General features: G+C 50.5%; 1 protein-coding gene across 6 annotated transcripts in view; it reads left to right on the top strand.

Annotated features, from left to right (window-relative positions):
- The window catches only part of LZIC (leucine zipper and CTNNBIP1 domain containing), a 35,251-nt gene that overhangs the window by 6,964 nt on the left and 3,139 nt on the right, over window positions 1-25,148 (top strand). Inside the window, exons 2-3 of one of the 6 annotated variants that reach the window (XM_029579280.1) lie at window positions 23,678-23,787; window positions 24,784-24,891. In XM_029579280.1, the coding sequence (XP_029435140.1) occupies window positions 24,791-24,891 (101 nt within the window). In that variant the 5' untranslated portion in view covers window positions 23,678-23,787; window positions 24,784-24,790. The other 5 variants (XM_029579279.1, XM_029579278.1, XM_029579276.1 and 2 more) reach the window with 5 other exon arrangements.

The raw sequence follows: 25,148 nt of genomic DNA, 5'->3' as shown, positions 1-25,148 counted from the left end.
TCAGGCACTGGCACACAGGGGGCGATGGCGCAGATCCTGGCACAGCCTGCACACAGGGGTCAGGCACTGGCACACAGGGGGCGATGGCGCAGATCCTGGCACAGCCTGCACACAGGGGTCAGGCACTGGCACACAGGGGGCGATGGCGCAGATCCTGGCACAGCCTGCACAGGGGTCAGGCACTGGCACACAGGGGGCGATGGCTCAGATCCTGGCACAGCCTGCGCAGGGGTCAGGCACTGGCACACAGGGGGCGATGGCTCAGATCCTGGCACAGCCTGCACACAGGGGTCAGGCACTGGCACACAGGGGGCGATGGCGCAGATCCTGGCACAGCCTGCACACAGGGGTCAGGCACTGGCACACAGGGGGCGATGGCGCAGATCCTGGCACAGCCTGCACAGGGGTCAGGCACTGGCACACAGGGGGAGATGGCTCAGATCCTGGCACAGCCTGCACAGGGGTCAGGCACTGGCACACAGGGGGGCGATGGCGCAGATCCCGGCACAGCCTGCGCAGGGGTCAGGCACTGGCACACGGGGAGATGGCGCAGATCCCGGCACAGCCTGCACAGGGGTCAGGCACTGGCACACAGGGGGAGATGGCTCAGATCCCGGCACAGCCTGCACAGGGGTCAGGCACTGGCACACGGGGAGATGGCGCAGATCCTGGCACAGCCTGCGCAGGGGTCAGGCACTGGCACACAGGGGGAGATGGCGCAGATCCTGGCACAGCCTGCACAGGGGTCAGGCACTGGCACAGATGGGGAGATGGCGCAGATCCCGGCACAGCCTGCACAGGGGTCAGGCACTGGCACACAGGGGGCGATGGCGCAGATCCTGGCACAGCCTGCACACAGGGGTCAGGCACTGGCACACAGGGGGCGATGGCGCAGATCCTGGCACAGCCTGCACAGGGGTCAGGCACTGGCACACAGGGGGAGATGGCTCAGATCCTGGCACAGCCTGCACAGGGGTCAGGCACTGGCACACAGGGGGCGATGGCGCAGATCCCGGCACAGCCTGCGCAGGGGTCAGGCACTGGCACACGGGGAGATGGCGCAGATCCCGGCACAGCCTGCACAGGGGTCAGGCACTGGCACAGATGGGGAGATGGCGCAGATCCCGGCACAGCCTGCACAGGGGTCAGGCACTGGCACAGATGGGGAGATGGCGCAGATCCTGGCACAGGGGTCAGGCACTGGCACACAGGGGGCGATGGCGCAGATCCCGGCACAGCCTGCACAGGGGTCAGGCACTGGCACACAGGGGGCGATGGTGCAGATCCTGGCACAGCCTGCACAGGGGTCAGGCACTGGCACACAGGGGGCGATGGCGCAGATCCTGGCACAGCCTGCACAGGGGTCAGGCACTGGCACACAGGGGGCGGTGGCGCAGATCCTGGCACAGCCTGCACAGGGGCCAGGCACCGGCACACAGGGGGCGATGGCGCAGATCCTGGCACAGCCTGCGCAGGGGTCAGGCACTGGCACACAGGGGGCGATGGCGCAGATCCCGGCACAGCCTGCACAGGGGTCAGGCACTGGCACACAGGGGGCGATGGCGCAGATCCTGGCACAGCCTGCACAGGGGTCAGGCACTGGCACACAGGGGGCGATGGCGCAGATCCTGGCACAGCCTGCACAGGGGTCAGGCACTGGCACACAGGGGGCGATGGCGCAGATCCTGGCACAGCCTGCGCAGGGGTCAGGCACTGGCACACAGGGGGCGATGGCGCAGATCCCGGCACAGCCTGCGCAGGGGTCAGGCACTGGCACACAGGGGGCGATGGCGCAGATCCTGGCACAGCCTGCGCAGGGGTCAGGCACTGGCACACAGGGGGCGATGGCGCAGATCCTGGCACAGCCTGCACAGGGGTCAGGCACTGGCACACAGGGGGCGAAGGCGCAGATCCTGGCACAGCCTGCACAGGGGTCAGGCACTGGCACACAGGGGGCGATGGCGCAGATCCTGGCACAGCCTGCGCAGGGGTCAGGCACTGGCACACAGGGGGCGATGGCGCAGATCCCGGCACAGCCTGCGCAGGGGTCAGGCACTGGCACACAGGGGGCGATGGCGCAGATCCCGGCACAGCCTGCGCAGGGGTCAGGCACTGGCACACAGGGGGCGATGGCGCAGATCCTGGCACAGCCTGCGCAGGGGTCAGGCACTGGCACACAGGGGGCGATGGCGCAGATCCCGGCACAGCCTGCACAGGGGTCAGGCACTGGCACACAGGGGGCGATGGCGCAGATCCCGGCACAGCCTGCACAGGGGTCAGGCACTGGCACACAGGGGGCGATGGCTCAGATCCCGGCACAGCCTGCACAGGGGTCAGGCACTGGCACACAGGGGGAGATGGCTCAGATCCCGGCACAGCCTGCACAGGGGTCAGGCACTGGCACACAGGGGTCAGATAATGGCACAGAAGGGGAGATGGCGCAGATCCTGGCATAGTCTGAAGAGGGGTCAGATAATGGCACAGAAGGGGAGATGGCGCAGATCCTGGCACAGCCTGAAGAGGGGTCAGATAATGGCACAGAAGGGGAGATGGCGCAGATCCTGGCATAGTCTGAAGAGGGGTCAGATAATGGCACAGAAGGGGAGATGGCGCAGATCCTGGCACAGCCTGAAGAGGGGTCAGATAATGGCACAGAAGGGGAGATGGCGCAGATCCTGGCGTAGCCTGAAGAGGGGTCAGATAATGGCACAGAAGGGGAGATGGCGCAGATCCTGGCGTAGCCTGAAGAGGGGTCAGATAATGGCACAGAAGGGGAGATGGCGCAGATCCTGGCATAGTCTGAAGAGGGGTCAGATAATGGCACAGAAGGGGAGATGGCGCAGATCCTGGCGTAGCCTGAAGAGGGGTCAGATAATGGCACAGAAGGGGAGATGGCGCAGATCCTGGCGTAGCCTGAAGAGGGGTCAGATAATGGCACAGAAGGGGAGATGGCGCAGATCCTGGCATAGTCTGAAGAGGGGTCAGATAATGGCACAGAAGGGGAGATGGCGCAGATCCTGGCGTAGCCTGAAGAGGGGTCAGATAATGGCACAGAAGGGGAGATGGCGCAGATCCTGGCGTAGCCTGAAGAGGGGTCAGATAATGGCACAGAAGGGGAGATGGCGCAGATCCTGGCGTAGCCTGAAGAGGGGCAGATAGAATGTTAGGGATGATTTGAAAAGTAACAGAGAATAAAATGGAAAATATATCGCCTTTGTATTGAGTTGTGGTGTGGACTCTACCTTGAGTATTGTGTGCAGTTCTGGTCACCCCAATCACAGCAGCACTAGAAAAGGTGCAGAGGAGGGTGACAAAAATGATAAAGGGGATGGAACTTGATAGAAATCTACAAAATCATGAAAGGACTTGTACAAGTTAATGTAAATCGGTTATTTACTCTCTCAGATAATAGAAGGACCAGGGGGTATTCCATGAAGTTAACAAGCAGCTCATTTAAAACAAATCAAAGTTAATTCTTTTTCCCTCAGCACAGTTAAGCTCTGGAATTCACTGCCAGAGGATGTGGTTACAGCAGTTAGTGTAACTGAGTTTAAACAAGGTTTGGATAAGTTCCTGGAGGATAAATCCATAAACTGCTCTTACAGTAATTAATAATCAATAGTAGCTTGTGATCTGGCTAATATTTGTGTACTTGCCAGGTTCTTGTGACTTGGATTGGCCACTGTTGGAAACAGGATGCTGGGCTTGATGGACCCTTAGTCTGACCCAGTAAGGCATTTTCTTATGTTCTTATGTTCTAACATCTCTCCTGTAATGAGAGGCTGCGCAGATTAGGACTTTCAGCTTGGAAAAGAGACGGCTGAGAGGGGACATGATGGAAGTTTATAACATCACGAGTGGGTGGAACTGTAGATACAGGATGGTTATTTACCCTTTCAAATCTTACTAAAATAAGGGAACACTCCATGAAACTAACAAGCAGCAGATGTAAAACAGATCATGGAAAGCACTTTTTCACTCGGCGCACAATCAGGCTGTGGGATCTGTTGCCAGAGGACGTGGTCGAGGCGAGGAACATAGCGGACTCTTTCCTGGAAGAAAAGTCCATAAGACATTCTTAGCCAGGTAGACTAAAGAAAGGTACGGCTATCCCTGGGAGTGAGTAACAGGAATTAGATCTGCTTTATAGGATCTGCCACTTGCGACTTGCATTGGCCACTGTCAGAGACAAGATTCTGAGCCAACACGGCAATCCCAAGGTCCTTCCTTAGGGATCAGATACCGACACAGAAGGGGAGGTGAAACACATCTTGGCACAGCCTAGAGGTAGAGGAGTTATAGTTATAGCAAATGTTACTGTAAATCTCAGTTAGGGGAAGTGGAGATGGCAGTGCATCACTTACACAGATGTGATGCTAGGGGAGAGGTCATTTCATGGTTGGCAAGGCCTGAAAATATTTTTCACTGACAGTCTACCAAGCATTACTGACATCCTGTTTTACAGACATGTATTCTACCATCACCATTCTGGGCATAGCTGGACTTACTATGCCAAAGTTCACCCATTTCTGTGTGCAGAGTTCACTCTGCTTACATCGGGCTTGTTGCTTTCAGCTAAAGAAGTACTGCAGCAGCTTGATGTCCTATCCCAGTCAGGTAGGCCTGTTCCTGCTCACCACATGTTGACTTGTGTATTGATTTAAAAGCATTTAGTTCTGCTCTCTGGCCAGGCAAGTACCACTCCAAACAGGAATTGGAAGCACAAGCACAGACACTTTCCAGAAGACATCCGAATTTGTACTCTGTGTTTCAAGCAGTGAGGATTGCTGTATAAGAACCTGCCATACTGGGTCAGACCAAGGGTCCATCCAGCCCAGCATCCTGTCTCCAACAGTGGCCAATCCAGGAACCCAACAATAATTAGATCCCATGCTGCTAATGCTCGGTTATAAGTCGGGCCCTTCCCCCTAGTCAACTTGGTTAATAACAATTTATGGACTTCTCCTGCAGGAAGTTGTCCAAATCTTATTTAAACCTAACTTATCCACATCCTTCAACAATGAATTCCAGAGCTTAATTGGGCATTGAATGACAAATATTTTTCACCCATTTGTTTTAAATGTGCTACTTGTTAACCTCATGGAGTGTCCCTTAGTCTTTGTATTTTCTGAAAGTGTAAATAACCAAGTCACATCTACTCGTTCAAGACCTCTCATGATCTTAAACACCTCTATCATATCCCCCCTCAGCCGTCTCTTCTCCAAGCTGAACAGCCCTAACCTCTTCAGCCTTTCCTCATAGGGGAGCTGTTCCATCTTGCTTCCTGTAGCACTGCACCTGCTGGTGGTCAGATAAAGCCAACACAGAACAGAGACACAAGCAGGCAGACACACACCAACCAGAATCACATGTGCAGCGGTCAAAACACAACCTCCAACTCCAAAGCATTCAACTCTGCAGCACCTGAGTCCACAGCACCAGAGACACAGGCCCGAACCCGGCAACTGCTCCCCAGAATCACAGGCCCTGAACCCGGCAACTGCTCCCCAGAATCACAAGCCCGAACCTGACAACTGCTCCCCAGAATCACAGGCCCGAACCCGGCAACTGCTCCCCAGAATCACAAGCCCGAACCCGACAACTGCTCCCCAGAATCACAGGCCCGAACCCGGCAACTGCTCCCCAGAATCACAGGCCCGAACCCGGCAACTGCTCCCCAGAATCACAAGCCCGAACCCGGCAACTGCTCCCTAGAATCACAGGCCCTGAACCCGGCAACTGCTCCTCAGAATCCTAGGCCCGAACCCGGCAACTGCTCCCCAGAATCACAGGCCCGAACCCGGCAACTGCTCCCCAGAATCACAGGCCCTGAACCCGGCAACTACTCCCCAGAATCCCAGGCCCGAACCCGGCAACTACTCCCCAGAATCCCAGGCCCGAACCCGGCAACTGCTCCCCAGAATCACAGGCCCGAACCCGGCAACTGCTCCCCAGAATCACAGGCCCGAACCCGGCAACTGCTCCCCGGAATCACAAGCCCTGAACCCGGCGACTGCTCCCCAGAATCCCAGGCCCGAACCCGGCGACTGCTCCCCAGAATCACAAACCCTGAACCCGGCGACTGCTCCCCAGAATCACAGGCCCGAACCCGGCGACTGCTCCCCAGAATCACAGGCCCGAACCCGGCGACTGCTCCCCAGAATCACAAGCCCGAACCCGGCGACTGCTCCCCAGAATCACAAGCCCTGAACCCGGCAACTGCTCCCCAGAATCACAGGCCCTGCTGCTTGTGAAGGTTTTACTGACATGAAATTACCTTTATGGACTTGTAAACTTGTAATTGTTTGCTCATTTTTTTTAATGACAGGAAATTAAAAAATGTCAGTAAAGTTGGCCACCCGGATCATCCCAGCCAGAACTTGCTGTGCAGCCCACCCTGTGACACTAGCAACCCTCAAAGTAATTCCTAGCATCAGAAGCCCTTGGCCTGCAGTTCATTTACTGCTGCCAAATCCCTGTGCCCTTCTCATTTGCCACGGCTTCCATGTGGTGCCCAGAGTGCCAAATCCCTGTGCACTTCTCATTTGCCACGGCTTCCATGTGGTGCCCAGAGTGCCAAATCCCTGTGCCCTTCTCATTTGCCACGGCTTCCATGTGGTGCCCAGAGTGCATGTGGAGTGGGAGTGGTGGCTACCCAAGTGCATCAGCAATGAGCGGAAAGATCAGTGCTGGCCATAACGCATGTACAGCATCGACATAAATCTGCCTTCCAAGCTGGCAGAAAGAGTTCACGGATCCTCTGCTAGAGCAGGACAAGAATCACCTTCACTGTAAATTTAAATCTTAAACAGAAGCTGCTACAGATTTCAGTGGGGAAATAGCTTTGTCCTGACATTTTAAGTGTTCAGACACAGCAGCGGGTGCAGCCTGGCACTGCAATCTCCCTAAGAAAAGGGTTAGGGATTAATGGTTGCTGTGTCCATTAGTGGAGACATCCGAGCAGTGGCTGATCTGGAGGCGAGGGCTGCAGACGCTGTGTCTTACCTTACACGGGCAGCTCTTCTGCAGAGGAAATGAAAGGGCAGGCCGGAGATTTCCGGGCCTTCTGCTGGGGCCATGGAGAGCTTGGAAATGAGACCGAGTTCCAGGGGGCAAGGTCACTGCACTCCTCACTGTTTCTGGAGGGAGCAGGAAGGTCTGCTTGGTCTGTTGCTAAGCCAGATCCAAAGGGGTTCATTTGTCCTTTCACTTTGCTAAGCATAAAGTTTAAATATTGCACTGATTCCTGGTGATTTATCAAAAACGGACAGATTTGCTGCTAATTTTGTACCACGAGCTCCTCCCCCGCCCCGCTCCGCTCCACCAGATGAGGCACACACTCGCTGTTTTAAGAACATAATTTAAGCAGGGGGTCCCGGGAGCCTCCAGCAGACCCTGCCAGCACATTACAGCATTGAACAGACACTGCAGCAAGAAAAAGGGACAGAAAGCCGGAAAGTTCCTTTGTTAAAATGTAACCCAGTGATTAAGTACAAAGCAAAGGCAGGTCAGAGAGGGCAGAGGTCTCTGACAATCTTCCTCGGAATCTAAAAAATCCAGGGACGGCCAGAATGACCTTCACTGGCCCAAAAAGATACCAGGAGGAGGCGTCAGATCTATAGCATAAAACCTTTATTCCTCTTTTCACACAATAGTGAGCTTTAACTGTAGCACTAGAGAGGCCTTTCTGCGGGACACTCCTCCCTGAGCCCTCAGTCACTGCACGATGGGACTCATTCTCTTCAGGGGTGCCAGCGTGAGGCCAGAATTTAACTCCTCACTCTCCGAGGTGTACAGTGCGTGACTCTGGATGTACTCTAGCACGCGGGGTGGCAGCAGGTAGCGCACGCTCCGACCCCTGCGCAGTGCCCGCCGGATCTTGGTAGATGAGATGTCATTCTGGATCCACTCATCCACCAGGATAATATTCGCTCTGTGTTGCCACAGCACATCCGACTCATAGATGAACTTCTGCACGTCGATGCCAGCTCGACTGATGCACACCAGGCCGAACTCTGACACAATCTCCACAATATCCTCCTCCTTCCAGAGATTAGGGGTGCTAAAGGACTCCAGCAGATCGGCCCCACAGAGCAGCTTCAACATCCCTGCAGGGAGAGACAAACTCAGCTCAGGTGTCCTCCAGCCACTTCACGCAACTACCAACGTTAGGACTCATTCACTAAGCATTTTTCCCCAATAGACACAGAACGGGACAAAAGCCTTAGTCTTAATGCACAAGAGCCAATAGTAACGGCAGCAAAAGACTAACCAGTCCATCCAGTCTGCCCACACTACAAGAATATATGGCAGCTATAGAAGGTGATTAGCATCTCTCTCCTTCTCCATCCTTTGTACTCTATCATCCTGGGCAGATAAACATACAAACTCCCCCCATTAGATTACACTCCGCACTCTACCCTTCTAATGTCTATCCAGAAAGCTCTGGAAGTATCTAAATGGCTAATGATAGCAGCATGGCTGCTGCCTTTCCCGTCATAGCCTGCCAGACAGATCCGGCTACTAATTCATCTAAATAGCCAGCAATATTAATGTGGCTTTTACATGAACAGCCAGCCTCCTAGGTCAGAGCTGGCAAGGCGGATTTTAACGTTGATTGTTACTCACTTTACCATTCACTCTGGCAGCCCTAAAACGTATTCAAGTCGTTCCAGAGCTGTTCTTAAACGCGAGCCGCTAGCTCATGTTTCTGCTGTCGCTTCACTTTCTGCCACAATGATCTTCCGTGCTTATTTCATGCCGTTTGAAAGGCCATTGCTGTTTTAGTTTCTTCCAAAACAGTAACAGATTTTGAGGGCATGGGATAAGTTGCTAAAAGTGAAGACAACCTAGCAGCACGTGCTCAAGGGCTGGAAGAGCCCTAAGGGTTTCTAGCCCATATCTTACACATGAGTGAGAAGAGACAGAGAGAGATGGGCAGAAATGTAAAGCGATAAAGACAGAAGGAAAGCAAAATGGTAATTTGGTTACAAAATAAAAGGAGGAGATAAAGTTTCAGACAGAAGTGAACAGGATAAGAGCAAACACCCAGGGACTGAGAGTAAGCGGGGCCAGGCACAGTCTCTGCTGTTACAGCCAAATCATCTTTGGCTCAAGCCTCAAAGCTTTGGGCTTGCCATCCCCTATCAAAGCCACAGAAACCATGGACCTTACCTCACACTCTGCCAGGGCCCGAGGCAGACGTTTGGTCTTCTACCCTCCACCTCAGTTTACCTACTGGTGGAAAGCCCAGCACCTACTCAATCTCCCCCCCCCCCCCCCCCACAGCATTGTCTTTCCCCTCCACCATCACCACCTCATCCACCCAGCACTCTCCTCCTCTCAGCGCACTCTCTCTTTAACCCGCAGCCACTCGGTACACGCACTCTCTCCACCCTCACTCACTCAGCAGTCTCTTTCTTTTTCTCCACTCCTACCTGCCTAATACCCTCCCTATCTCCCCACGTTTCCTTCCTGCTTTCCCCTGGGCTCCACCAGTGGCCCCAGGGCCAGCCTGACCATTAGGCGGTCGCCTAGAGTGGTGTCAGTGGGTGAGGCGCCACCAGGGCATGTGAGGGCGTCATTTTCACGAATATGAAAGAAGCAACAGCAGTCACGGAGCACTCGCTACGTTGAGAGAGAGAGAGAGGACTGTAAGAGGATAACCATAGCTACCTATACCACTGTCAGAGTCTACATTCAACTCAGGGGGGGCGGCAGTGGCCCCCACCTCTGAACAGCTGACAAGATGAGATCTGCCACCCCCAAAATTCTGGCCTTCTAGGCAACCCCCTCATTTTCCTAATGGAAACTCCAGCCCTGGACAAGAGGACAGAGGGTCTCGAAAGGTGCCTTACTTACGTCAGAAATGAGTCTAAACCCTTCTTTAGAGCACAGAGAAAGCAAACTAGATAAGCCAAGACTTCTTCCTGCAGTAAGAGAAGGTCTCAGCACAAGTTAGACATGTTCTCCTCTCATTGGTCTTAGACAGGATTTACGTTTTGTTTCTGATCCACCCATGCTGTCTCTTTGGCGTCGTTTGCGCTTCCTTTTGCTCTTTATGGCTGCATTCTTGCCTTCTGAATCCTTTAAGACGTGCTGGTCACGCTGGTGCCTTTGAGAGATAATAAAGGATTAGTGTACAGGATTCATTCCCCACATTACAAAACAAGAACTTGCTTTCCTAACTTCCTGCTTCCCTCGCCGCCTCCTCCTATCTGCTTCGTTTATCCAGAAGCAATGAGAATTTTAGGCTGCGTAGCAGCTTCAGTGACTTCTTTATCCCTTTACCACAGCTCCCACCATCACAAAGCGCTCCTGTAACTGGAGGACTCTGAACAGCCACACAATGTGCAGCAGGGTCCTCGGGGTCCAGCACAACCCCGAGATGGGGCGGCAGTTACAACCCTGAACACAAGAACATGCCAAGGGTCCATCAAGCCCAGCATCCTGTTTCCAACAAGGGCCAATCCAGGCCCCAAGAAGCTGGCGAGTACCCAAACACTACCAGAAAGCACGGGGATTACTACCCAGCACTCTTTACCCTTGATGCTTTTGGGGCAATTGTAGCATCACTCTGTGCTTTGAAGGCAGGGGGGAAAGGGGAATTGGATTCAGACGACAGGCAACGCTGGGCCCCAACTTTTACTGTCCTGGATACGGATATGCAGACATCAGGGAAAAGGCACAGGACTGCTTCTGCGGCCACAACCAAAAGCACATTCAAGCAGCAGTACCTGAATTAGCAAGAAGGTTGCTCACCCCGTAAAAATATTGCTAGCAGTAATTTGGTTATAGTTTTATAGTGGCCTGGTTGGGATTGGATAAGGCTGAGGGATATACTGCACGAAGCGGCGGTTACTGCCGTGGGATGGAGCATTTGGTCGTTTTCTGCCCTGGTTCCTGGGTTACTTACCTTAGGACGCAGACTGTCTCTAGCCATCCCTTCTGCTCGCTTTCCCAGGGATCCACTTCCAGCCAGCTGGAGCTCTCCGTGGCCAGATCTGCCATGGCGATGCGATGAGGGGCATCGATCAAGCCTTTCTTCTTATAGCCATTGTTCACAGGAGAAATTATGCCTTTTATGACCTTGTACATTCCTGACAGGAATCAGAAGTACAGATCAATTCTTAACTAAAGCAAACCAAAGTGGAGGAGCGCCCCCATCTCCGAGGACATCGCCTTCTATTGAAGTGGAGGGGCACTTAATACTCATCCTTAATGTGGCCCCAAGAGCTTCGTATAGGGGCTCATTTTCCAAGCCACTTGCATGGTCTTAATATCGTGCTCCTGAATCTGCCAGAAAGTACAGCGAGTGTTCGACAATGCATGGACTGAAAGGTGTTTTGGGCAGGATCAGAAAACAACGGGCCTACAGAGTCATTCACTAAGCACATGGCAAGTGACCCTCAGCTCAGTGACTCCTCCTGCCACTCAGTGAGTCCAGCACGGGGAAAGGACCCTCAAGCCTTGGGACTGTGGAGCCCTGTGGCCCTGAGAATGCTTCTCCCGTACCAAAGCCGGAACCCCCACCCCCACCAGAGGTCTGCAGAGACCCCTGCCCCCCCCCAATGTAAACATTTTCTCTACCTGCAGCTTCCCTCCTGTGGGCTTCCTGCCGGTGCCTTTATAGCTGCTTCCGCTACCCTACAGCCAGACATATCGGGTGCCTTCTTACCTGTCTCGTGCAGGTGATCCCTGGCCAGTTCAAACAGCCTGAGGTGCATGTGGGTGATGGGATTAAAGGAGCCACAGGCCAGCAGGATGATCTCCCGTTTGTCCTCCGATTTCTCCATGGCGGTATCCTGAAGCAAGGAGCCCACCCTTGCCACTGCTGAGTCAGTACTGATAACTACAGGATGGGAAACAAACAGATCAGGTGAGAGCAAGTCTAAAGGCATCTTAAATGCACCCTGCCACCCTCACCCTGTAAATAGCCTTCAGTGAGCAACGCCAGAGGAAGGGGAAAGCAAACAGGAAACAGCGAAACCTCCATAGAGGAAAAAACAGTACAGCACTGGGAAATTAAAGGGAGACTTGGCTTGAGTGGGTTTCAGGCAGGGACACATCAGCTGCTGAGTGTGTTCAGGAAGTCGGACGCTCATGGTTATTCTGAGGCTACAGACACAAGGCCACATCTAGAGAGCCACGGTAGTTTAAGGCAGAAAAGGGTTTTGTTTTCCTATGTTGCAACAGGATCGGATGATTTCTGGGTATTGCTGAATACTAACGCAAGTTTGAAACTTGGTAAGAGTTGTGCAAATTTAGAAGCACGAAGGCAGGCAAGGGAGGTGGGACTGCTCCCACTCATTAATGCTTGAGGAAATCTGGAAAGTTTAGCTTTCACCTTTCTACCAAGACACTGCAACCCATGATCTAGGGTGAGAGAACAATTAAAAGGAATAAATGTCTCTCATTAAATCTTGCTGAGTATCTTCCAGCGATGATCTTGTTGCATAACATCTACACTAAATCTTAGCTAAGCAACTACTACTACTGAAGTACAATAGGAAGCGAAAAGAAAATCCACCCTGGCCGCACATCGCCCAGGATTAAAAGGTGCCTAGGCACTAGGGCTAGTGATAGAGGTAGCAATAGTGCTGAGTCTTCAGGGGAAGATAAGACCTCGGGTGCAGCTATGGAGCACAAATCACAGAACTGAGAACAAAATGAACAGGATTATCCCCAGAAGATAACATGGAAATATTGCATTGCTATTTTCATGCCAAAAACCCTGCATTTTAAACTGTCGTGTAGGCAAAGAGAGCCTGCCACAAACTGAAAGAGGCAAAAACATCAAAGGAAGGGCATTAGCAGTAGAGTTAAGAGCTGAGATGATTTTAACATACCCTGACTTACAAATAAGCAGGCCGATACAGTACAGTGCGCTCCGACGGAGTGCACTGTTAGCCTGCAATTGGATGCACGTTTTCCCTTACCCCTTATTCAGTAAGGGGCGGAAAACACGCGTCCAACCCGCGGCACCTAATAGCGCCCTCAACATGCAAATGCATCTTGATGGTCCTATTAGGTATGCGCACGGGATACAGAAAGTAAAATGTGCAGCCAAGCCGCACATTTTACTTTCAGAAATTAGTGTCAACTCTCCAGGCAGGCAGGTAACATAGTTTTTTGCTTATGGTAGTAATTGGCACTCTACATGCCTTCTGTTAAGGGTAGTAACTGCCACTCCATGCCGGTTATTGTTGCGAGCGCGGGGAATGCGGTCAGTTGCTCGAGAAGAGTGAACTCTTGAACCATGGCGCAACCTCAGGGAAAGACTCCAAGGAAGGCACCATGGGAGGTGAGCGATTCAGGCACAGGCTGGACTTGGAACGTAGTATACTCAGACCTCCGCTGAGCCTGTACGCACAGAACATAAGAACATGCCATACTGGGTCAGACCAAGGGTCCATCAAGCCCAGCATCCTGTTTCCAACAGTGGCCAATCCAGGCCATAAGAACCTGGCAAGAACCCAAAACTAAGTCTATTCCATGCTACTGTTGCTAGTAATAGCAGTGAGACCCAACAATGCAATGCTGGCCTCTGGGGTAGCCTTCCGGCCACTCAATAGCCCTTTCAGATCTGTCGCTTGGGAATGGCTTGTGCGTCAGAACAGATGAAGGCCGAGTACAGGACATGACATGACATGGAGCACGGGTGAAGACTTGAACTTGAGACGGAGACTCGGGAGACTTGGAACTTGAGACAGTGGCTCAGGAGACTTGGAACTTGAGACGGGGAGTCAGGTACAGGAAGAGTCCAGCTTCCTGAGGCACTGCACCTCAGCGTGCCCTACACAGCTCCGTGGGCTGGTCGCAGACCTCGTTGACCCACTGCGCACCCTACACAACCTGCCACAGGTTGGTCGTGGACCACATGGGGAGCAGGACAGGTTCAGGACTGAGACTCAGAGGAGAACAGGAGTCAGGACATCACTTGGAAGGAGGAGAATGGCCTTGGAACGAGGAGCATGGAGATCCACTGGCTGGACAACTTCCACGAGCCCGGAACTTGGAACACTATCAGGAATTCGAGAATTGACTTGGAATTTGGAACCTAAAAACAAAGATGGACTCCGAGGACTTTATCCAGCGAAGATGGACTTGGGAACAGGTCCTGTGCCAGGAAGCACCCTACAAGGTTGCCTGTGGCTGGTCATGGACCACGACGCTGGCATACCTGGAGGAAAGACGAGGGAGAATCTAGAAGGCTGACCTTGGAACGAAGACCAGAACATCAGGAACTTGATTGAAGATTCAGATGAGACGAAGATTCAGAAGATTGGACGAGGAACTGACAAGAGACCAGGAACACAGAACAAGCAACATGACGGAGCTCCAGAGAGGAAAAAGGAAACCAGAACTGGAACATTCAATGAGGAACATGAAGATCATCCAAACAGAGTGATGACCATGGAAGACCTTGAAGGAAGGCACACATGGACGACCATGAACTCCTTGAGAAGGCCCCAAGGAAATGATGGAGAGCCCTTTTATAGGACTGAAGGCAGGACAAGGTGATGACAACATCAATAGGGGCCTTGGGGCTTTTCCTGCCACAGGCACTTTAAATCTGAAGGAGAGGCGCATGCGTGCTTATGCAGGAGCCCGGCATCAGACAGGGGAGACAGCAATGGTGGCATCCCAGCCCCACTGAAGATGGAATCAGCAGTGGCACTCCATGCCGTGAAGAGTGGCATCGGCGGTGGCTCCCCAGCCACGAGAATGACATCAGCAGGGCGGCAGTCAAGCCGTGCAGGAGCAGCGACGGCGGCACTCGGCCACGGAGATGGAGAGGGGCCTGTGGCAGGTTGGGCCCGCTGAGAAGACAGCAGTGGCAGCAGTACAGGCAGCAGCACCCCATGCCGCAAAGGACGCATGGGGCCGGCAGCGTCGGACTGGAGATGAGAAGTTGCTCACGGATGGGCCCCACGAGTGGCATCACAACAGTAACTCCAAGCGTTGAGGGTAGTAACTGCCACTCCATTCAAGTTACCCCATGCATTCTGTTGAGGGTAGTAACTGCCGCTCTATACAGGTTACTCCTATAGCTTCTGTTAAGGACAGTAACTGCCGCTCCATGCAGGTTACCCCCATGCCTTCTGTTAGGGGTAGTAACTGCCATTCTGTGCAAGTTACCCCCATGTGTTCTGTTAAGGGTAGTAACTGCTGCTCCGTGCAGGTTACCCCCATGCCTTCTGTTAGGGGCAGTAACTGCCGCTCCGTGCAGGTTACCCCCATGTTTCTGTTAAGGGCAGTAACTGCCGCTCCATGCAGGTTACCCCCATATGTGCTGTTAAGGGTAGTAACTGCCGCTCCGTGCGGGTTACCCCCATGTTTCTCTTAAGGGTAGTAACTGCTGCTCCGTGCGGGTTACCCCCATGTTTCTGTTAAGGGTAGTAACTGCCGCTCCGTGCGGGTTGTCCCCATGTTTCTGTTAAGGGCAGTAACTGCCGCTCCGTGCAGGTTACCCCCATGTTTCTGTTAAGGGTAGTAACTGCCGCTCCATGCGGGTTACCCCCATGTTTCTCTTAAGGGTAGTAACTGCCGCTCCGTGCGGGTTACCCCCATGTTTCTCTTAAGGGTAGTAACTGCCGCTCCGTGCGGGTTACCCCCATGTTTCTGTTAAGGGTAGTAACTGCCGCTCCGTGCGGGTTACCCCCATGTTTCTGTTAAGGGTAGTAACTGCCGCTCCATGCAGGTTACCCCCATATGTGCTGTTAAGGGTAGTAACTGCCGCTCCGTGCGGGTTACCCCCATGTTTCTCTTAAGGGTAGTAACTGCCGCTCCATGCAGGTTACCCCCATGTTTCTCTTAAGGGTAGTAACTGCCGCTCCATGCGGGTTACCCCCATGTTTCTCTTAAGGGTAGTAACTGCCGCTCCGTGCGGGTTACCCCCATGTTTCTCTTAAGGGTAGTAACTGCCGCTCCGTGCGGGTTACCCCCATGTTTCTGTTAAGGGTAGTAACTGCCGCTCCATGCAGGTTACCCCCATATGTGCTGTTAAGGGTAGTAACTGCCGCTCCGTGCGGGTTACCCCCATGTTTCTCTTAAGGGTAGTAACTGCCGCTCCGTGCGGGTTATCCCCAAACCTTATGATAAGGGTAGTAATATTTACAATCAATCAAAACCAAGCAACTGTCAAACCCATAAATTACTGCTGGCAACATTTTTATTGGGTGAGCAGTCTTCTTTGCTGCTTAATGTTCTTTGCTTTGAGACTTGGCTGCAGAAGCCGTCCTATGCTTTTTCCCTTAATGCTGTCAATCTTTGAGATGTTATCAAGATGGTAAGTGATGTATAGGGATGCAGCATTGCAGATATCGTCAATGGGTTCTTCTTGAAGATAAGCAACAGAAGCAGCCATGGCTCTCCCGTGATGATTTGTAGTCCTGCTAAGGTGTAGTAGTGATGAATGCACTCAGCCAGCCACTTAGACGAGGTTCGCTTGGCAACTGCTATTCCTAGTCAGTTGGGGTCATACGAGACAAACAGTTGGGAGGTTTTCTGATGCGGATGAGTTTGTTTCATGTTTATTTATTTATTTATAGCTTTTTTTATACCGGCATTCATGATACAATCATATCATGCTGGTTTACAGGTAACAAGGGGTGCAGTAACTTCGTACATATAACAAGTGCATAAGAAACAATAAAGTTACAATATAGCAGGGTTGCTAGAACTGGTGGAGCAAGGAGACAATAATTAAAGAAAATTATACAGAAGTAAAATATTTACAATAAGCAGTAATTACTACCCTTATCATAAGGCATGGGGTAACCTGCACGGAGCGGCACTCACTACCCTTATCATAAGGCTTGGGGGTAACCTGCACGGAGCGGCAGTTACTACCCTTATCATAAGGCTTGGGGGTAACCTGCACGGAGCGGCAGTTACTGCCCTTATCATAAGGCTTGGGGGTAACCTGCACGGAGCGGCAGTTACTACCCTTAACAGAGGCATGGGGTAACCTGCACGGAGCGGCAGTTACTACCCTTAACAGAGGCATGGGGTAACCTGCACGGAGCGGCAGTCACTACCCTTATCATAAGGCTTGGGGGTAACCCGCCCGGAGCGGCAGTCACTACCCTTATCATAAGGTTTGGGGGTAACCCGCCCGGAGCAGCAGTTACTACCCTTAACAGAAGGCATGGGGTAATCTGCACGGAGCGGCAGTCACTACCCTTATCATAAGGCTTGGGGGTAACCCGCCCGGAGCGGCAGTCACTACCCTTATCATAAGGTTTGGGGGTAACCCGCCCGGAGCAGCAGTTACTACCCTTAACAGTAAGTATTCATGTAATACGCTAAGGCCCTTTTGCAGTCTAGAGCATGCAGGACTTTGTCACCCTCATGCGTGTGGGGTCTAGCAAAGAAGGTAGGAAAGCAAGACAACCTTAGGAGAAATCTCAGGTGAGTACAACCTTGTTGTGGAAGAATTACACGTAATGAGGATAGCGGACGAGAGCTTGGAGTTCGTGGATTCTTCTAGCTGAAGTCACTGCAACAAGAAACACTAACTTACATGTCACGGACCTTAGAGAAGCTGAGTCCACTGGCTGAATGGGAAGCTTCAGTAGTTTGCAAAGGACCACATTCAGGTCTCATGGAACAGGTGGCTTGACCTTTCATGAAACAAGATGAATAGAGGTCGGTTGGCTATATTTCAAAATGTTTAAAATCTAGAGGACACACAATGAAGTTACTAGGTAACATAAAAACATAGAAATGATGGCAGAAAAGGACCAAAATGGTCCATCCAGTCTGGCCAGTAAGCTTATGGTAATATCTGATGTGCTGTGTAGGTTATCACATGCTTATCAGTTTCCCACATTGTAAAAGTCAGGACCCTCGTTGGTTGCTGTTTGAATTCAATTCCCCGTTACCTTTTCCCATTGAAGCAGAGAGCAGTGATGGAGTTGCATCAACAGTATGAAGACTTATTGGTTAAGGGTAGTAACCGCCACACCAGCAAGTTACCCTCATGCACTTTTCCTCATTTCCATCCATTTAAGACAAATAGGAGAAAATATTTTTTTTTTACTTATCGCCTAATTAAACTCTGGAATTCATTGCCAGAGGATATGGTAAAGCTGTTAGTGTAGCTGGGTTTAAAAAAAAAGGTTTAGACAAGTTACTGGAAAAAAAAAAGTCCATAAACCATTATTAAGGTGGACTTGGGAAATCAACTGCTTATCCCTGGGATAAGCAGCTTGGAATCTATCGATTTTTTTTGGGATCCTGCCAGGTTCTTATGACCTGGATTGGCCACTATTGGAAACAGAATACTGGGCTTGATGGACCCTTGGTCTAGTTCATATGTGTTTTTCATTGACTTTGAATGAGTGAGTGAGTGTGCTTGGGTTGTTTTGGTGAGGGGGTGTTTGTGTATAGTGAGAGTGTCTGGGTATATATATTTATTCATGTGTTTCCCCTTTTCTCTGTGTAATCTTCTTTTCTTTATAGACTTTACCCTAAATCTCAAGCCATGTAAAATCTTTCTGGGCAGTTATCTTCTCCTTCTTCTTTGCAGTCTTGCACCCTCAACACTCTCTTTGGATCTGTTGGATCAGACCCTCACCCTCTGCTACTTGTATCTGCTGGATCAGACTTTTACTCTAGCCTCCACTGTATCTGCTGGATCAGAACTTTACTCTAGCCTCCACTGTATCTGCTGGATCAGAACTTTACTCTAGCCTCCACTGTATCTGCTGGATCAGTCTTTTACTCTAGCCTCCATTGTATCTGCTGGATCAGTCTTTTACTCTAGCCTCCATTGTATCTGCTGGATCAGGTCTTTTACTCTAGCCTCCACTGTATCTGCTGGATCAGTCTTTTACTCTAGCCTCCATTGTATCTGCTGGATCAGGTCTTTTACTCTAGCCTCCACTGTATCTGCTGGATCAGACTTTTACTCTAGCCTCCACTGTATCTGCTGGATCAGTCTTTTACTCTAGCCTCCATTGTATCTGCTGGATCAGGTCTTTTACTCTAGCCTCCATTGTATCTGCTGGATCAGAACTTTTACTCTAGCCTCCATTGTATCTGCTGGATCAGAACTTTTACTCTAGCCTCCATTGTATCTGCTGGATCAGACTTTTACTCTAGCCAAAATTGTAACTGCTGGATCAGAACTTTTACTCTAGCCTCCATTGTATCTGCTGGATCAGACTTTTACTCTAGCCAACATTGTAACTGCTGGGTCAGAACTTTCCTCCTCCCCACTCTTGTATCTGCTGGTTCACTTTTTGGAGGCTGATTATAGAGGTCCTTCTCGGAAACCTACTCATGCTCCCTCATGCATAAGGCAACTTTTCACACAGACCTATAAAGCTTCCTGCCATTCAGGTGAAGCATGTGCTTTGTGACAGATGGGTGTCACTGGGGTTCAGTATGAGCTATGCTAAGAATGGAGGCCTGGGCATTTTATTTGGGGGCTGGTGTGAAGGTTATACTGTATATGCTAAGCTATTTGTGAGGACCTAAATGTCTTACCTGGGGGGCTGGTGTGACTGTCGTCCTGTTGTGCTCTTAAGAAGAGTGAAATTGTGGCCTGTCCCATCATTTCATTTCTTCATGTCGAGGAGATGAAGATCTGACAAGACAGACCAGGGGCACTACAAACTGGAATACAGGGATCAGTCTTCATGTCGCATGTTGTGTCAGTACGAACTAGGTTGTATCCCTGTACCAAGAGCTAAGAAAGGGAAGTTGAATAAGCTCAGTGACAGCACTTACACTAACTCTCCCAGGGGCTGGGCCAGGAAGAACAAAGATCAAAGCTCCTTCCAATGGAACAAAACCCCAGTGATCACAGCTGTAGCCAATGAGACAAAACCCCAGTGATCACAGCTTCATCCAATGGAACAAAACCCCAGTGATCACAGCTGTAGCCAGTGAGACAAAACCCCAGTGATCACAGCTGTAGCCAATGGAACAAAACCCCAGTAATCACAGCTGTAGCCAATGAGACAAAACCCCAGTGATCACAGCTGTAGCCAATGAGACAAAACCCCAGTGATCACAGCTGTAGCCAATGGAACAAAACTCCAGTTATCACAGCTGTAGCCAATGGAACAAAACCCCAGTGATCACAGCTGTAGCCAGTGAGACAAAACCCCAGTAATCACAGCTGTAGCCAATGGAATTTACATGTGATGAGCGCTCTACGCACTGATTTGGATGCACTAATCCCCTTATTGCATAAGGGGTTAAAATGCGTCTCCAACTGTGGGTTAACCTGTGCGCACGCTGTTGCATCAGCATGACTGTATAACCAATATTATCACTAAGCAATTCTAAAGGACAAAATATTTGCAGTACTTGAAAAGAGTGGGTTACAGGATCCCAGGCAGCATGGCTTCACAAGGAGGAAGATCTTGCCTTGTATAGGAGATGTGGGGAAGTGTAGTAAATGCAATTTCATGCGTTTAGGGTACAGAAATCCAAGAACCCAATGACATTTTGGAGACCAAGAGCTTGTATCAGGCTATGTCAGAGCAATGGTCCATTGAGCCCAGCATCCTTGCCTGGTAAATCCTAATGGGAAGGTGCTTACTCCAAAATGAGGGTGTGATCCCCACCTCTCCCTGGATAACAATTATTAATAGACCTGTCCTTCAGAAACTGCTCCAAACTTTGTTAAATTAAGCTATGAGAGTTAGACTTCTAAACTGTCCTTTTTCAAAATTTATCAGGGCTGAATTCCTAAATATAGGATCCTAACTAGTGAATGGCTATAGGGTCAGAGTTAGAGAGAGGAAAAAAGTTGTGTGCTCAGCAGTGATTTTCAGCACTAGGCACATAACTTTAGGCCTCATTAAACTTTTCTCCTGCAGATAGAGAATATGGAAACGGCTTTAGCAAATGAGGCCCTTAGGGCCCTGAATGTAAGCTCTGGCACATTTTCAGACAAAAATGTAGGCCCCTAAGTTTGAGAGAAAATAAGGGTCTAAATTTAGCTCAGCTTTTCTTGAATCTACTTTTACTCTTGACCACATCATCCAGCAACATATTCCACGGCTTAATTGAAAACTGACTGAAAAATTACTTTCTTAAATTTGTTTAAAATCTGCTACATTTTAGTGCCATGGATTGACCCCTGGTTCTATGTGAAAAGATAACTAAGCATCGTCTGTTTACTTGTTCCACCCCTCTTTCATCATCTCTTCTCCAAGCTGAAAAGCCCTAACATGTTTAGCCTTTTCATCCCCACAGTAATTTGTATTGGGCTTCTCTGAACCTTTTCTAGTTCTGCTGTACAATTGTTGATAGCGAGACCTGAGCTACACAGAACACTTAAGATACAGTTACACCACTGATCTATCTAAGAGCATTATGATATTTGCACTTATATTCTCTGGCCCCTCCCATGAGTCCTCTAGTCGGAACCGTGACAGGATCAGTTCTCCTGCAGGTACCAGCGTGGCCGGGTCTCACAGTATGCAGTACCAGCGTGGTTGTTTTGCATGGTGTGCAGTACCAGTGTGGCTGACTCTGCGGTACCAGCGTGGCTGGGTCCCATAGTATGCAGTACCAGTGTGGTTGTTTTGCATGGTGTGCGGTACCAGTGTGGCTGACTCTGCGGTACTAGCATGGCTGGGTCCCATAGTATGCAGTACCAATGTGGTTGTTTTGCATGGTGTGCAGTACCAGTGTGGCTGACTCTGCGGTACCAGCATGGCTGGGTCTCACAGTATGCAGTACCAGTGTGGTTGTTTTGCACAGTGTGCGGTACCAGCATCGCTGGGTCCCATAGTATGCAGTACCAGTGTGGTTGTTTTGCATGGTGTGCGGTACCAGTGCGGCTGACTCTGCAGTGTCTGGTACCAGTGTCACTGGGTCTCGTGGTGTTCAGTGTTGCAGCGTCAGTGGGTCTGAGCACCAGATGCCTCTGTGCTCTGCCTGCATAGTTAAGGACATTCTTTTTTAGCCTTTATTTTTCTCAGGTGTTTATTATACTGAAAAAATTGGAGAACTTAAATGGAAAAATTAACTTTTTTTGCACGGTTATAGTAAACACTGAGAAATTCCAGGGGAAAATACAAACTGAAAATGAACTTCCGCATATGGCTGAGACCGCAGGCAATGCGTTCACTGACGGCAGGGCAAGCGAACTGATGGACGGGGGCCTTGAAGCCCGAGGCTTCGTTATAGCAAACAAGAAAGAAAGAAAACCGGAGAGGCTTCAAGCTGCTCCCGGCAGCCACCGCAAGCGGCCAGGGTGCGCCTGGAAAGGATCGCAGCGTGCACGACCCCTACCCCTCGCCCTGTGCCCAGGTCCTCACCTCGGGAAGCCACTCGGCGCAGGCAAAAGCGAGAAAGCAGGAGGCCAGCGCGCGCTCATAGGCCCCGCCCCGCGCCGCGCCCGAGTTCCCCTGGGAACGGGACCTGCCCGCACGCGCCTGTGGCGACTCTGGCTGCGGCTGCTGCAGACTTGACAGCACCTAAGGCGGACCACAGCTGCTAACAACATGCCATGCCATGCCATGCTTCAGCGCTGGCCAACGCCGCTCCTCGGACAGGTCAGGGTTTCAGGCTCTGCGTACAATGCTGACAGTGCATGCAAATCTATCTTGGGCACTTTCGTTGTGGAGATCCTGAAAACCTGGTCTGTTTGTGGCACCTGAGCACTGGAGTTCGCCACCCCTGCCATACTGGGGGTCACATCAAGGGTCCATCAAGCCCGGTATCCTGTTTTCCACAGTGGCCAATCCTCCCACTGCTATTAGTATGAAGCTGGGGCTCCAGCCAAGTGTTAAGAGCGAAAGAAAATATTTTATTCCTTTCCTAATGCCCAGCATGTTCTATTTCTTTGCTAATGCAAAAGGGAATAAATTACAGAATGCAATATCCAAAATCGCCCCAGACTGTTTCCAGATGATCAGTCTCATATCACTCACTATTTATAGCCTATCACATTCAGTTATTGCCGCCCCCCAGGTAAATCATTTGCCTTTCTAAATAAGTCTCAGAAAGATTTCTAGGTCGCTATGCCAAAATAAACTGAAATTAAATCCTTAAAAGACAGAGGTACTGTGCACAAGCAAAAGAGCTGAGCTCACTATGGAACCTCAGGTCCTAGCAGTAGGTTAATTGGCTATTAGGCCATTTCCATCCTTTCTTTCATGGACATACCTTTGCCTCAGTCATCAAAAATCTAAATTTCTTGGATTACGCATAATGAACTCGCTCTACACGAGGATGTCAAATAAACTTAATCGATGCTTACAACTAATTCAAAATGCTATACGTGAAAAACTGCAAAATCCCAATACGATCGAGGCAAGTTCAAAATTAGTACTGGCCTTTAAGGCTCTACCTCGGCGGGTACTGCACTCTTACAGGCCTTCCTGCTCTCTGCGGACATTGCACAAAAGTTCTTAGTCATATTGGCATCAAAACCCTGTGCCTTACAAATTCTAGAAAGAGAACCTTCTCAGGCACAATGCCAACATAGCACCTGGCATGTTCAAGAAATGACTAAAAACCTGGCTCTTCCAAGCAGCCTTAGAGTCCAGAAATGGAAACAAGTCCCGCCATTCCGGATACATCTTCTGGCTCCTAAAAGACACTAGTCGAATTCTATACAAAATGCCTTCCACTATGCTTTTGTTATTCATGGCAGATCATACTGAAAATATAACTTTTAAAATTAACCTTTCTCTGCCCGCAGGTGCATGCTGAAGCAGAAGAGCTCCCTATTCAATTAAGTGTGAAGAGAGCAGAATGAGGCAGCTAAGCAGAGCACAGAGCCTTCCGAGGCCCGGGAGGTTTCCTGATCACGTGAGAGGAAAGGCTTTCCCTTTCTTTCTTATTTCCAACTCTCGCGGCGCACTCTTCTGTAAGAGAACCCTGGCCCCTGCTTCATTTAATGCCAAGAAGCACGTTTTGAAATAAAGACGCCCACATTCTCACTTTATTTAGAGAACATCTTATGGGCCCCTCCTCCTTGCGCTTATCCTGCGCCGGAAGACGTCGGGGACGGGGCGGGCCTTATTTTACCGTCAGGCACATTGTTCTGTGATTGGACTACGCCAACAGCTCCGAGTCCTGCTTGCGTTCCTCAGGGCTAGTCTGCCTATGATTGGGCGCCTGAAAGCCCGAGCTGTGATTGGTTCCGTGCTCACGGCCGAGCTGTGATTGGGCAAGGTTTGCGGAAGGGCTGCCTAGAGCGGAAGTGACTGTTAATCTGCGGCGCGGAGTCGGAGGTAGGCGGGGTCTGCCGGGGAAAGTTTAAAGATCCCTGGAGCGGGGCTGCCCCCAGTGGGGATGGATGGTTTGGGTGTGTTTATGGCAGCTTTGCCTCTTCTGTGCGGTGATAATAGATGTTCGGGCGCGGTGCCGGGGGGAGGGAGGTTTTAGTGGAAAAAATTATTTGCCAAAAACGAAGACGATTTCGGTTAGTAACGCCCAGTACCCATCATACTATTAGCAGCTGGGAAGCAAAAATTAAAACATAAAATAACAGATCTATAAGGTGAGGCCTCTTTTGTTGGCCTAACTTCGTAACTTTCTTGAGTTTAGCTTTTGGCAGCTAATACGCCCTTCAACTCAGAATAGAAAAGATGACATTATTAGAAAACAATATTCGAAGCTCTGCAAGCTTTCCTGCTGGCAAAAGACGGAATCATCTTGTGAACCAGACTTCTGTATTCCAAGCTCTGCCTAAAAGTGGGAAGCTGTTGTAATTACACATACCCTGGCATATGTTTGTGATCTAAAGCTGTAGAATATAGGATGTGATTAACTTATTTCCTTTTCTTCCGTTCTCTATTCAAGATCAACCATGGCTTCCAGAGGAAAGACAGAGACCAGTAAACTAAAGCAAAACTTGGAAGAACAACTGGACAGACTAATGCAGCAGCTTCAAGATTTGGAGGTGTGCAGGTAGGAAACAAGGACAACTGGCTACGAGGTTCACTATTGTTTTAATGAATTTCATGTACTGTATGTAGCAAGAACATCCACTTGGTTTATAGTTAAACATAGCTGTAGAACATAAAATCAACAAAGTCAACCAATATAATATGAAGTGTAAGTGAACAGACAGGACATCAAGTATAGCACTTGTAAGACAACTGTTCTACAATATCCTGTAACTACTAAATTAAAACTAAAGACAAGATAATAGCAAATTAAAATGT

This window comes from Rhinatrema bivittatum, chromosome 15 (assembly GCF_901001135.1).
Source record: "Rhinatrema bivittatum chromosome 15, aRhiBiv1.1, whole genome shotgun sequence".
Taxonomy (NCBI): domain Eukaryota; kingdom Metazoa; phylum Chordata; class Amphibia; order Gymnophiona; family Rhinatrematidae; genus Rhinatrema; species Rhinatrema bivittatum.
Note: the sequence above shows the minus strand (reverse complement) of the source record. Positions and strands in the feature narration are given on the sequence as shown.